Source organism: Anolis sagrei, chromosome 8 (genome assembly GCF_037176765.1).
Source record: "Anolis sagrei isolate rAnoSag1 chromosome 8, rAnoSag1.mat, whole genome shotgun sequence".
In the NCBI taxonomy this organism is placed as follows: Eukaryota; Metazoa; Chordata; class Lepidosauria; order Squamata; family Dactyloidae; genus Anolis; species Anolis sagrei.
Window position 1 is genome coordinate 40739290 of NC_090028.1, and position 13452 is coordinate 40752741.

The window sequence follows — 13452 nt, forward strand, 5'->3', positions numbered from 1 at the left end:
CGGAAGCTGCAACTAGTCCAACACGCGGCAGCCATGATTCTAACAGGAGCGGAGCGCAGGGAGCACACAACCCCCCTGTTGCACCAGCTCCACTGGCTGCCGATTTGCTACCGGGCCCAATTCAAGGTGTTGGTATTGGCCTATAAAGCCCTAAACGGTTCCGGCCCAAGATACCTATCTGACCGCATCTCGGCCTATGAACCCACCCGGACTTTGAGATCTTCCGGGGAGACCCTGCTCTCGATCCCGCCAGCCTCTCAAGCACGGTTGGCGGGGACGAGAGATAGGGCCTTCTCGGTGGTGGCTCCTCGGCTGTGGAACGCCCTTCCTGTAGACGTTAGGCTGGCACCATCTCTCATGACATTCCGTAGAAAGCTGAAGACCTGGATGTTTGTGCAGGCATTTGAGTAATTTAGTGCAATTTTGATAATTTGAACATAGGAACGGAACAATGGACGACGAATTTGGATCACGCTTGGATGATGAGGCGATCGGGGATGGGATTTGTGATAACTGTGTATTGATGATTGTTTATTAGTTAGTAATGGAAATGTGTAATTTAACTGTTTTTGCATATTAATTATTGCTGTTTTTATTGTCTTGCTATTTGCTGTCTGGAAACCGCTGTGAGTCGCCCTCGGGCTTGAGATATAGCGGTATACAAGAATAGTAAATAATTAATTAATTAATAAAATAATAAAATAATAAAATAAACTGCGAGATAATGTAAACCTTGACCAGACGTACGAAAATAATTCCGAAAAATGGGTAAATTGTTTCAATTCGTTATTACTTCTCACACTATTCCAGCATGGCTCGAAATTGTTTTATAAGTCATTTAAATACGAATTCATTCCGATTTTTGAAGCTAACGAACCTGATCAACCAAGCCTAGTAAATCGCCTATATATTTTCACTCGGATTGTATCACTTCCACGTCTGTCCGCTTCGTAGAAGTAACGGTTTGCGCCGTTTTAAAAACTGAGCTTTTATGGATGCGTTTTTTCCTCCCCTCGTGAATAGACTCGAGAAAATGGCAAGGAGAGGAGATAATTATTAGGGACAATTATGCTGACCAGCACTGAGCACTTCTGTTTAACAAACAGCGTTGAGTTCTAATTTTCTGCAGCGCACAGTTTGTAGGTACCATTTGTACTCATTACTGTATATTGAGAAAGTTATTAAAAATACTTAAACTTGTTGAAGCTTCCTGTGACACCTTCCCTGGCTTTAATTGGGTTTTATCGAGTTCTAGAACGGGGGGGAAAAAAAGCTCTTTTAAACCTAATCAGAGTCCCTTAGATCACCCCAAGATGAAGACGGTTGGCTCAAATCAAGCACCTTTTTTTTTCCGAAACAGGAATATATTTTTGAATGATCTGCATGACAAATGAGGGAGGTAATTTATGCCGCTTTGGATGGGTACCGTTTCCAAATGACGGAGGAACAATTGCTTTGTAACATAAGGGTTAAATCTTAATCTCAGAGGTTTGCAAAGCTGGTAGACGCAGTCTCCTTAAAATTTAATATACCTCGTTAATGCTTACTTGCAAACACTGAAGGATTTTTATGATTATAATCATGTGTTACAGCACCTAGTACTGTTTCTAAGCCGCATACTAATCAGCTTAATGAGATATTACTGCACTTTTTGTTGACTAAAGCAAAATCCTTTTTATTGTTCGAAAGCTTGTCCTTTACTTTATCCAAACCCCCCCCCCCCAACATTATCTTGTTTTATTGTGTACTAGTAAATATCATGCCATCTACGCCCCCCCCCCCCACAATACGCCCACCCCCGCATCAAATCATAAAACCATCTTTCTCATTGTGGAAAGTGGAATTTATTGAATATGTTTAATGGGACTGAAAGTTTTATAAATGGATTTCTATTTTTGTTTTTGTTTTAAAGGGGAAATGAGCACGATGCATCACATTTCTCTTTTATATAGATAGCAAAATGTAAACAGGTGCAGTTTCATAGGGGAAAAGGGGGAAACCGAACCCAGTTGAAAGCTTAACGCGACGTATTTAAGAGCCAGATATTCAAATTGGTAATGTGTTCATTTTTAAATCCTAATTAATACATGCAATCAAACAGTATTCAGGATGATGAAGGCCCCGTATAATTAAGAGAAAACATAATCACAACTGTATACTATACACTTGACATTTAATATACATTTTATTGGTTTTGACTCTGGTATTGTCACGTGTAATTTAAACATTGGATGGGTTGTTGTAGGTTTTTCGGTTTCTAGAAGCATTCTCTCCTGACGTTTCGCCTGCATCTATGGCAAGCATCCTCAGAGGTTGTGAGGACAATATGGCCATGCTCTAGAAGCATTATCTCCTGATGTTTCACCTGCATCTATGGCAAGCATCCTCAGAGGTTGTGAGGACAATATGGCCATGTTCTAGAAACATTCTCTCCTGACGTTTCACCTGAATCCATGGCAAGCATCCTCAGAGGTTGTGAGGACAATATGGCCATGCTCTAGAAGCATTCTCTCCTGAAATTTCGCCTGCGTCTATGGCAAGCATTCTCAGAGGTTGTGAGGACAATATGGCCATGTTCTAGAAGCATTCTTTCCTGATGTTTCGCCTGCATCTATGGCAAGCATCCTCAGAAGTTGTGAGGACAATATGGCCATGTTCTAGAAGCATTCTCTCCTGACGTTTCGCCTGAATCTATGGAAAACATCCTCAGAGGTTGTGAGGACAATATGGCCATGCTCTAGAAGCATTCTGTCCTGACGTTTTGCCTGAATCTATGCCAAGCATCCTTAGAGGTTTTGAGGAAAATATGGCCATGTTCTAGAACAGTGGTTCTCAACCTGGGGTCCCCAGATGTTTTTGGCCTACAACTCCCAGAAATCCTAACAGCTGGTAAACTAGCTGGGATTTCTGGGAGTTGTAGGCCAAAAACATCTGGGGACCCCAGGTTGAGAACCACTGCTCTAGAAGGATTATCTCCTGATGTTTCACCTGCATCTATGGCAAGCATCCTCAGAGGTTGTGAGGTCCTATATGGCCATGTTCTAGAAGCATTCTCTCCTGACGTTTCACCTGCATCTATGGCAAGCATCCTCAGAAGTGGTGAGGACTATATGGCCATGTTCTAGAAGCATTATCTCCTGATGTTTCACCTGCATCTATGGCAAGCATCCTCAGAGGTTGTGAGGTCCTACATGGCCATGTTCTAGAAGCATTATCTCCTGACATTTCACCTGCATCTATGGCAAGCATCCTCAGAGGTTGTGAGGACAATATTCCCATGTGCTAGAAGCATTCTCTCCTGATGTTTTGCCTCGATCTATGACAAGCATTCTCAGAGGTTGTGAGGACAATATGGCCATGTTCTAGAAGCAATCTCTCCTGACTTTTCACCTGCATCTATGGCAAGCATCCTCAGAGGTTGTGAGGACAATATGGCCAATGTTCTAGAAGCATTCTCTCCTGAAGTTTCGCCTGCGTCTGTGCAGGTACAGCTGTACCAGGAGCTCCAATTTTGTTTGCTTTGCATTGCATGTTTGTTGTAGTCCTAAGTTTCAGGGACTCTGCAGATAGGTGGCTTCTTTTGGCTGCCATCATAGGGCAAGCCACCTGTCAATTATCGTTAGGTTCCCTGGTCCTGCCCCCTTTTTGGGTTTTGGAGGGAATAGGAGCCAATTTGGTTTCAGTCCACACAGATAAGCCTTTCATGCAGGACATAATACCAAGAGCTCCTGTAGAAAGCTTCGTCTTCTATGGCTTGGCCGGGAAGATATACAGCCCAAAGCTTGGTCGGAAGATATACAGCCCAGAATTGGACACAATATTCCAAGTGTGGTCTAACCAAAGCAGAATAGAGCATGGGGAGCATGACTTCCCTGGATCTAAAGGTCGTGTAGTTTCGTAGACAGAAATGTAGTCACGCAGGTAGGCGGGTCCCAAACCGTTCAGGGCTTTGTAGGTCAAAACCTGCACCTTGAATTGGGCCGGGATTGTGGCACAGCTGGCTGAGTGTCAGCTGCATTAAGATCACTTTGACCAAAAGGTCATGAGTTCGAGGCCAGCCCGGGTTGGAGTGGGTTTCCAACCAGTTGTGTAGCCCGTTGTCACCCTTTGCAACCCGAAAGACAGTTGCATCTGTCAAGTAGGAAAATAAGGTACCAGCTTGAAGTGTGGGGAGGCTAAATTAACTAGTTTATGAGGCCATAAAAAAAGACTTCAGCAAAAGCATGCAGGGAATGCGGAAGTACTTCATCAGTGTCGCAGATGGACGATGAAAGCGACAGCTCCCCTGGTGGCCAGAAAAAGTTAAATAGCCTCTGTCTATGTCTGTATATGTTGTATGTCAAAAATTGGCATTGAATGTTTGCTATATATGTGTACACTGAGTCCCCTGCGGGGTGAGAAGAGCAGAATATAAATGCTGTAAATAATAATAAATAAATAAATGGCAGCCATTGGAGCTCCTTAAACAGGAGTAATTTTTGGGACTCTAACATGAAATGTTTCTGAAATGTCTGCTGATAGGACTGGGCTCCCCTCAACTCTAAAATCCTTCTTCATTTTTTTCAGGGATGGAGGAAGCGAGTTTGTGCCTTGGTGTTTCTTCAGCGGTGCCGGAAGCGGATGTCCACCTCAACAGCTCCATACTGAATGGCCAGTACTCAATGAGCCAGAAGTTACACCAGATCACGTCCCAGCTCAGCCATGCATTTCCTGAATTGCAGAACAGGCAGAACCCGGAGGAGAAGGCATCCGCACTCTTAGAAGACAAGAGCCACGCGTCCATAGCAAACCAGCCCATCAGCAGTCAGATGGCTCTGCTCGCCAATCAACTGAACAGGGAGGTTGACACCACGTTGAATGGGAGAGTAGACCTGCAGCAGTTCCTAAATGGACAGAACCTCGGCATCATGTCCCAGATGAGTGATATAGAGGATGACGCCAGGAAGAACAGGAAATACCCGTGTCCCTTGTGCGGGAAACGTTTCCGCTTCAACAGCATCCTCTCGCTCCACATGCGCACCCATACAGGAGAGAAACCGTTCAAGTGCCCCTATTGCGACCACAGAGCCGCTCAGAAGGGAAACTTGAAGATCCACCTGCGCACTCACAAGCTGGGCAACCTTGGCAAAGGACGCGGGAGGGTCCGAGAAGAAAACAGGCTCTTGCATGAGCTGGAAGAGAGGGCGATCCTGAGGGACAAACAGATGAAAAGCAGCCTTTTGCAGCCACGATCCGACAACAAATCCCACCCGCATTCCCAACCGATGCCTCTTGCTAACTGCAATTTGCCTGTGCCCACTAACCACAGCACCCCGGATGTCTCCAACCCCGTTCCCTCTCCGAAACCTGCCAGTGTTCAGGAAGAAGTGGTCGCCACGGCTGCTGGATTTAGGTGCACTTTCTGCAAAGGAAAATTCAAGAAACGGGAGGAGTTAGACAGGCACATTCGGATCCTTCACAAGCCTTACAAGTGTACTTTGTGTGATTTTGCAGCTTCCCAGGAAGAGGAGCTGATCAGTCACGTGGAGAAAGCGCACATAACCGCGGAGTCGGCCCAAGGCCAGGGCTCCAACGGAAACGGAGAGCAGGCCGCCAATGAGTTTCGATGTGAAGTCTGCGGCCAGGTCTTTAGCCAAGCATGGTTCCTGAAAGGCCACATGAGGAAACACAAGGACTCCTTTGAACACTGCTGCCAGATTTGTGGGAGGCGCTTCAAAGAGCCTTGGTTCCTCAAGAACCACATGAAGGTCCATCTCAACAAATTATCCGTGAAAAACAAGTCCGCCAATGACTCCGAAGTCCCTGTGTCCATCGGCAGCATGTCGCAGGAGGCTCACGCCAACCTGTACTCCAGATACTTGTCATGTTTGCAAAGTGGTTTCCTTCCTCCTGACAAAGCGGGACTCGGTGAACAGAACCAGACTTACAGCAAAGGAGACTTGCCCATGAAAGAGAGAGAAGTTCTGGGCAAGCTCTTGTCCCCTATTGCTGGCATTGGCCACGGCCTTGCTGAAGGCGACAAACATTCGTTATTGGGCTGTCTTAACCTCGTGCCTCCACTCAAATCCAGCTGTATAGAAAGGCTACAAGCTGCAGCCAAAGCTGCCGAGATGGACCCTGTAAACAGTTATCAAGCTTGGCAGCTAATGGCAAGAGGAATGGCTATGGAACATGGTTTTTTGACTAAAGAGCACCAGATCCAGCGAAGCCATGAAGACACTTTGGCAAACGCTGGAGTTATGTTTGATAAGGAGAAGCGGGAGTACGTGTTAGTAGGAGCAGATGGCTCCAAGCAGAAAATGCCTGCTGATTTGGTTCACAGCACTAAAATGGGCAATCAGAGAGACTTGTCAAACAAACTAGACCCTTTGGAAGGCAGCAGAGATTTTCTGTCTCACGGTATGAACCACGGGCAGCTCGATTTTAACATGCAGAGTCACAGCAATGTGAAAGAGAAGCCAACCGAATGCCCTGACTGTGGCAGGGTTTTCAGAACATACCACCAAGTTGTGGTTCACTCAAGAGTCCACAAAAGAGACAGAAAGGCAGAGGACGAGATCATTCAGGCGAGCATCGAAGAGCGACGTGGGTCTGGGAGCGACCAGGAATCTCAGTCGGTCAGTAGGTCAACAACCCCAGGGTCCTCCAACATTACCGAGGAGAGTGGGATGGGTGGAGGCCTCTCCCAGACAGGAAGTGCCCAAGAAGACAGCCCACATCCTTCTTCGCCTTCCTCCTCAGGTATGTCAATGTTTTATTTCCTCTTTCTTTCCTGTCTGTAATATCTTATAGAATTCTTTTTTTACTCAGAAGTTTCATGGAGTTTAATTAGGCTCGATATTAGGCATGCATGTACAGAATCTCACCCTACATGGCCGTATAATTAACGTAACACCTCACCATTTTCTTTCCTCAAAGGCTTGTAATGGTCATTTTGCAATGCTGGTATTTCAGTCAAGCAAGTATATTACAAATAATAAGAAAAAATATAATTATATAAAATTATTTATATAATTATAGAAAATTATAAAAAATAAAAATATATAATTTCTTATATAATACTTGAAAGCTTTTCCTGATCAGCCAAGAGAACTTTTCTTTTCGATTTCACAATGTGCAACATGGTGATTGCTACACCCAGATTTTATTTTTTTTAATTGTTATTATTGTGTATACATGTATCATATGCTCCCATTGCTTAACTGTTCCAGCTACAGTGGTTGTGAAAAATAGTTGTGCTCCACAAGAAAATTTGTTGAAGCAGACACTTTTCTTTTTTTATTCTTCTAGTTTTGATCTTCACACTCAAATTTGCTTATAGACCAGAAATGGGCAAACTTCGGCCCACCAAGAGTTTTGGACTCCAGCTCCCACAATTGCTAACAGCTGGCAGGCTGGGTTGTTGTAGATTTTTCGGGCTATATGGCCATGTTCTAGAAGCATTTTCTCCTGACATTTCACCTGCATCTGTGGCAAGCATCCTCAGAGGTTGTGAAGTCCTCACAACCTCTGAAGATGCTTGCCATAGATGCAGGTGAAACGTCAGGAGAGAATGCTTCTAGAACATGGCCATATAGCCTGAAAAACCTACAACAACCCAGTGATTCCAGCCATGAAAGCCTTTGACAATACAGCTGGTAGGCTGTTAGGAATTGTGGGAGTTGAAGTCCAAAACACCTGGAGAGCCAAAGTTTGCCCATGCCTGGTGTAGACTCTTGTTTCTAAGTAAAGAGATGGTATCATCTCAGTATGAGCTAGAACAGGTTAAAATAGAGTTTGTAATAGTTTGTGACCATATTCTTAAATTTAGTAAGGTGCATAATTTGAGTTTCTACTCCTAAAAAAGAATGCAATGGTACTGGATGCATGCAGAAATATTTGTTTGTTTGTAATCATTGATAAGATGGCTTCAATTTGCTTGGTCACTTCATTTAACCTTCTCTGCAACCAAGCCATGCTTCCTGTTGGCAAGACCTTTCCCTATTTATATATCTATTTGAGTATAGCTTTTTAATAGGCTTCTTTGATGAAAAAATGGTTCAAAATTTGTTTCGGATTTAGAGTGCACTGGTGGTTCAATTCTGATTTTCACAGAAAAAAAAAATATTTAAAACTTTTCAAAACTTCCGAGACTTCTGAACCCTATGGCTTTACTATGAAAGTAGTTGTTTTACTTCAGGAGTGGGTAAAAGCAAGCAGAGAAAATTCCTTCCTTCTCCGGTTTAAAGCTGGCTTCTCTGGATTGAGGCAGAAGCAGGGAAAGCAAAGGGAGGAAATTCAGCCATCCCCGGTTTAAAACTGGCTTCTCTGGCTTGAGGCAGAAGCAGGGAAAGCAAAGGGAGGAAATTCAGCCTTCCCTGGTTTAGAACTGGATTCTCTGGCTTGAGGCAGAAGTGGAGAAAGCAGAGGGAGGAAATTCAGCCTTCCCCGGTTTAAAATAGGCTTCTCTGGCTTGAGGCAGAATCAGGGAAAGCAAATGGAGGCAATTCCTTCCTTCTCTGGTTTAAAACTGGCTTCTCAGGCTTGAGGTGGAAGCAGGGAAAGCAAAGGGAGGAAATTCAGCCTTCCCTGGTTTAGAACTGCATTCTCTGGCTTGAGGCAGAAGTGGAGAAAGCAAAGGGAGGAAATTCAGCCTTCCATGGTTTAAAGCTGGCTTCTCTGGCTTGAGGCAGAAGCAGGGAAAGCAAAGGGAGGAAATTCAGCCTTCCCCAGTTTAAAACTGGTTTCTCTGGCTTGAGGCAGAAGTGGGGAAAGCAAAGGGAGGAAATTCTTCCTTCTGTGGTTTAAAACTGGCTTCTCTGTCTTAAGTCAGAAGTGGGGAAAGCAAAGGGAGGAAATTCAGCCTTCCCTGGTTTAAAACTGGCTTCTCTGGCTTGAGGCAGAAGCAGGGAAAGCAAATGGAGGCAATTCCTTCCTTCTCTGGTTTAAAACTAGCTTCTCTGGCTTGAAGCAGAAGCAGGGAAAGCAAAGGGAGGAAATTCAGCCTTCCCTGGTTTAAAGCTGTCTTCTCTGGATTAAGTCAGAAGCGGGGAAAGCAAAGGTAGGAAATTCAGCCTTTCCCGGTTTAAAACTGGCTTCTCTGGCTTGAGGCAGAGGTGGGGAAGGCAAAGGGAGGAAATTCCTTCCTTCTCTGGTTTAAAACTGGCTTCTCTGGCTTGAGGCAGAAGTGGGGAAAGCAAAGGGAGGAAATTCAGCCTTCCCCGGTTTAAAACTGGCTTCTCTGGCTTGAGCAGACGTTAGGGACCAGAATAATTTCCAACTCACTTCCTGAGTCGGGAAAAAAAATGGTGAGACTAGCTTCGGAAAGGCAAAGGGACTTCCGGTTTCCTAAAAAAGTTCCGAATCTCTTCAAAAAGATTTTTTTCTGAATTTATTCTGAATTATGAAGATTCCAACTTGGCCTAACCATGCCTAGTATTCAAGACAATAAATCAGCACTAGATCTGAGAGTTTGGGGGCAATGTGAAAATGTGCATGTCCCATTCATGCTCCCATAGATTGCACATTATTAAAAAAACATGAGTCCTTTGTACTGTCGAAGGCTTTCATGGCCGGAATCACTGGGTTGCTGTGAGTTTTCCGAGCTGTATGGCCATGTTCCAGAAGCATTCTCTCCTGACGTTTTGCCCACATCTATGGCAGTCATCCTCCTGAGGATGCCTGCCATAGATGTGGGTGAAACATCAGGAGAGAATGCTTTTGGAGCATGGCTATTTAGCCCGGAAAACTCACAGCAACCCAGTGATTCTGGCCATGAAAGTACTAGATCTGGGAGTTTGGGGGCAATGTGAAAATGTGCATGTCCCATTCATGCTCCCATAGATTGCACATTATTTTAAAAATGATTCCTTTGTATTGTCAAAGGCTTTCATGGCCAGAATCACTGGGTTGCTGTGAGTTTTCCAAGCTGTATGGCTATGTTCCAGAAGCATTCTCTCCTGATGTTTTGTCCACATCTGTGGCAGGCATCCTCCTGAGGATGCCTGCCATAGATGTGGGTGAAACGTCAGGAGAGAATGCTTTTGGAACATGGCTATATAGCCCGGAAAACTCACAGCAACCCAGTGATTCTGGCCATGAAAGAACTAGATCTGGGAGTGAAAATGTGCATGTCCCATTCATGCTCCCATAGATTGCATATTATTTAAAAAAATGATTCCTTTCTATCGTTGAAGGCTTTCATGGCCAGAATCACTGGGTTGCTGTGAGTTTTCCGAGCTGTATGGCCATGCTCCAGAAGCATTCTCTCCTTACGTTTTGCCCACATCTATGGCAGGCATCCTCCTGAGGATGCCTGCCATAGACGTGGGCAAAACGTCAGGAGAGAATGCTTCTGGAACATGGCCATACAGCTCGGAAAATTCACAGCAACCCAGTGATTCTGGCCATGAAAGAACTAGATCTGGGAGTTCGAGGGCAATGTGAAAATGTGCATGTCCTATTCATGCTCCCATAGATTGCACATTATTAAAAAAAAACGATTCCTTTGTATGTGAGTTTTCCGAGCTGTATGGCCATGTTCCAGAAGCATTCTCTCCTGACGTTTTGCCCACATCTATGGCAGGCATCCTCCTGAGGATGCCTGCCATAGATGTGGGCGTAACGTCAGGAGAGAATGCTTTTGGAACATGGCTATATAGCCCGGAAAACTCACAGCAACCCAGTGATTCTGGCCATGAAAGAACTAGATCTGGGAGTTCGAGGGCAATGTGAAAATGTGCATGTCCCATTCATGCTCCCATAGATTGCACATTATTAAAAAAAAACGATTCCTTTGTATGTGAGTTTTCCGAGCTGTATGGCCATGTTCCAGAAGCATTCTCTCCTGACTTTTGCCCACATCTATGGCAGGCATCCTCCTGAGGATGCCTGCCATAGATGTGGGTGAAACATCAGGAGAGAATGCTTTTGGAACACGGCTATTTAGCCCGGAAAATTCACAGCAACCCAGTGATTCTGGCCATGAAAGAACTAGATCTGGGAGTTCAAGGGCAATGTGAAGATGTGCATGTCCCATTCATGCTCCCATAGATTGTGCAATCTGTGGGAGCATGAATGGGACATGTACATTTTCACATTGCCCCCAAACTCCCAGATCTAGTGCTGATTTGTTGCCTTAAATACTAGGCATGGTTAGGTCCAGTCGGAATCTTCATAATTCAGAATAAATTTGGAAAAAATACCTTTTTGAAGTGATTTGGAACTTTTTTAGGAAACCGGAAATCCCTTTGCCTTTCCGAAGCTAGTCTCACCATTTAGCCCAGAGAGAATGCTTTTGGAACATGGCTCTATAGCCTGGAAAACTCACAGCAAAGCCAGATTCCTTTGTATTTAATTGTAACCTACCGTGTGCAAAAGAAGAAAGCAAACTAATATTTCATTGGAGCTATCTATTGAGTTTTCTTGGCGCATTACAAAAAAAAAAAAGGGAAGGTAAGATTTCTGGCCTCATCTCTCATTTCTAGGCTCTTGAACTAATGGATAGTAAATTGAAAGTTATATCTTCAGCCCCTTTATAAGAAAAGCACCTTCTAATATTGTAATCATTCTGCAGGCCTAACAACAGAGGAAATCATGCCATAACAAATACTCTGTTACTAATGGCAACATTGATTTCTGCAATCAGCCATTAAGTCTCGAAAATGAAAGACAGTTTGAGAGACCTTAAGGCATTACGTTGCCCACTGTTAAAGATCTGGTCGCAGGCTGTTGGAGGTAATTCTTTTTTAGGCTCACCACCCCCCCCCCCCCCTTCCCTTGGTTTCAATAAATATTTTAGTATCGAAGGCAATCCACGGTTATAGTTATTAAATAGATGCCAGTTTATTTTTGTTGTTCTTGTCATGCTCCACTCTCCTCCATTTCTAAGACCAGATTAATATGAAAGAAAGTGTGAGTTTGGGGGCAGCTGATTATAAACCAGTAAAGAAACTCTTAAGACACATAAATCTGCCCTCTGCATTCCTCTGATTCCTATAGTGCTTAATGCTGTTGTTTAAATACCCATGAAACGCCCCGACTACTCTTAGAACTGTAGCCTCATTTACGATTTATTAGCGGAGGAGCACGTTTGGAAACAGTGTGGGAACCAAAGAAGCAAAGGAGAGGTCATTTTTATACTGTGTCGTTGTTTGGGTTGTTTTAAGAGGATTGAAGACCCAATATGACAACGTGGAGATTTCGTTTCCCACTTCTCAGCATTCTCAACCTGGAGAAATGCTTTGTTTTTCGACTCTAAGCACTGATTCCCCAACGGTTGTGGTCTCCATGTTTGCAGAATGTGCTTTGGCATAAGTAATGGGGACGGGGGAACAATGCATTTTTTGCAATTGTAAATGATACTGGTTGAGATCATTCTGGTTCTTTTTGTTCATGCAACAAGAATAATAACTGGGTTGTTGTAGGTTTTTCGGGCTATATGGCCAGGTTCTAGAGCAGTGGTTCTCAACCTACCTAATGTCGCGACCCCTTAATACAGTTCCTCATGTTGTGGTGACCCCCAACCATAAAATTATTTTTGTTGCTACTTCATAACTGTAATTTTGCTACTGTTATGAATCGTAATGTAAATATCTGATATGCAGGATGGATTTTCATTTACTGGACCATTTGGCACAAATACACGATACGCCCAAATGTGAATACTGGTGGGGTTGGAGGAGATTGATGTTGTCATTTGGGAGTTGTAGTTTCTGGGATTTATAGTTCGCCTACAATCAAAGAGCTTTCTGAACTCCACCAATGATGGAATTGAATCAGACCTGGCCACACAGAAATCCCATGACCAACAGAAAATGCTAGAATGGCTTGGTGGGCATTGACCTTGAGTTTGGGTGTTGGGTGTTGTAGTTCACCTAAATCCAGAGAGCATTGTTGATCAAACAATGATCAATCTGGACCAAACTTGGCACGAACACTCAATATGTCCAAATGTGGACTCTGGTGGAGTTTGGGGAAAATAGACCTTGACATTTGGGAGTTGTAGTTGCTGGGATTTATAGTTCACCTACAATCAAAGAGCATTCTGAACCCCACCAATGATAGAATTAGGCGAAACTTCCCACACAGAAGCCCCATGACTAACAGAAAATATTGCATATTCTGATGGTCTTCGGGGACCCCTCCGACACCCCCTCACGACCCCCCCAGGGGTCCCGACCCCCAGGTTGAGAAACACTGTTCTAGAGGCATTCTCTCCTGTTGCGAAATTGGTATGATTTCGTTCATTGGTTCTTTTGTTTTTAAGGTACTCATTATGACCAGAGCATTTATATATATATAGATTATTTTTATTACAGCTAGTCATAAATAATAACAAAAGGGAAAAAAAAGAATTGATCTGTAATCTTCCTTGATCTTGGAAGAGACTGTAATCTTATGCCCTTTGTTTTGCCTTTCGTTCCAAAGTGTCGGGTGCATTCCTGTATTTTATTCAGTTTGTACGGCTTAAAG

At 43.9% G+C, this 13452-nt stretch overlaps 1 protein-coding gene across 9 annotated transcripts in view; it reads left to right on the plus strand.

Moving 5' to 3' along the window:
• ZNF536 (zinc finger protein 536) overlaps nucleotides 1-13452 on the plus strand; it is a 773116-nt gene that overhangs the window by 363352 nt on the left and 396312 nt on the right. For all 9 annotated transcript variants that reach the window (XM_067471133.1, XM_060788164.2, XM_060788167.2 and 6 more), the window contains one exon: nucleotides 4567-6741. In XM_067471133.1, coding sequence (XP_067327234.1) covers nucleotides 4569-6741 — 2173 coding nt within the window. In that variant the 5' untranslated portion in view covers nucleotides 4567-4568. The remainder of the gene's footprint in view (nucleotides 1-4566; nucleotides 6742-13452) is intronic.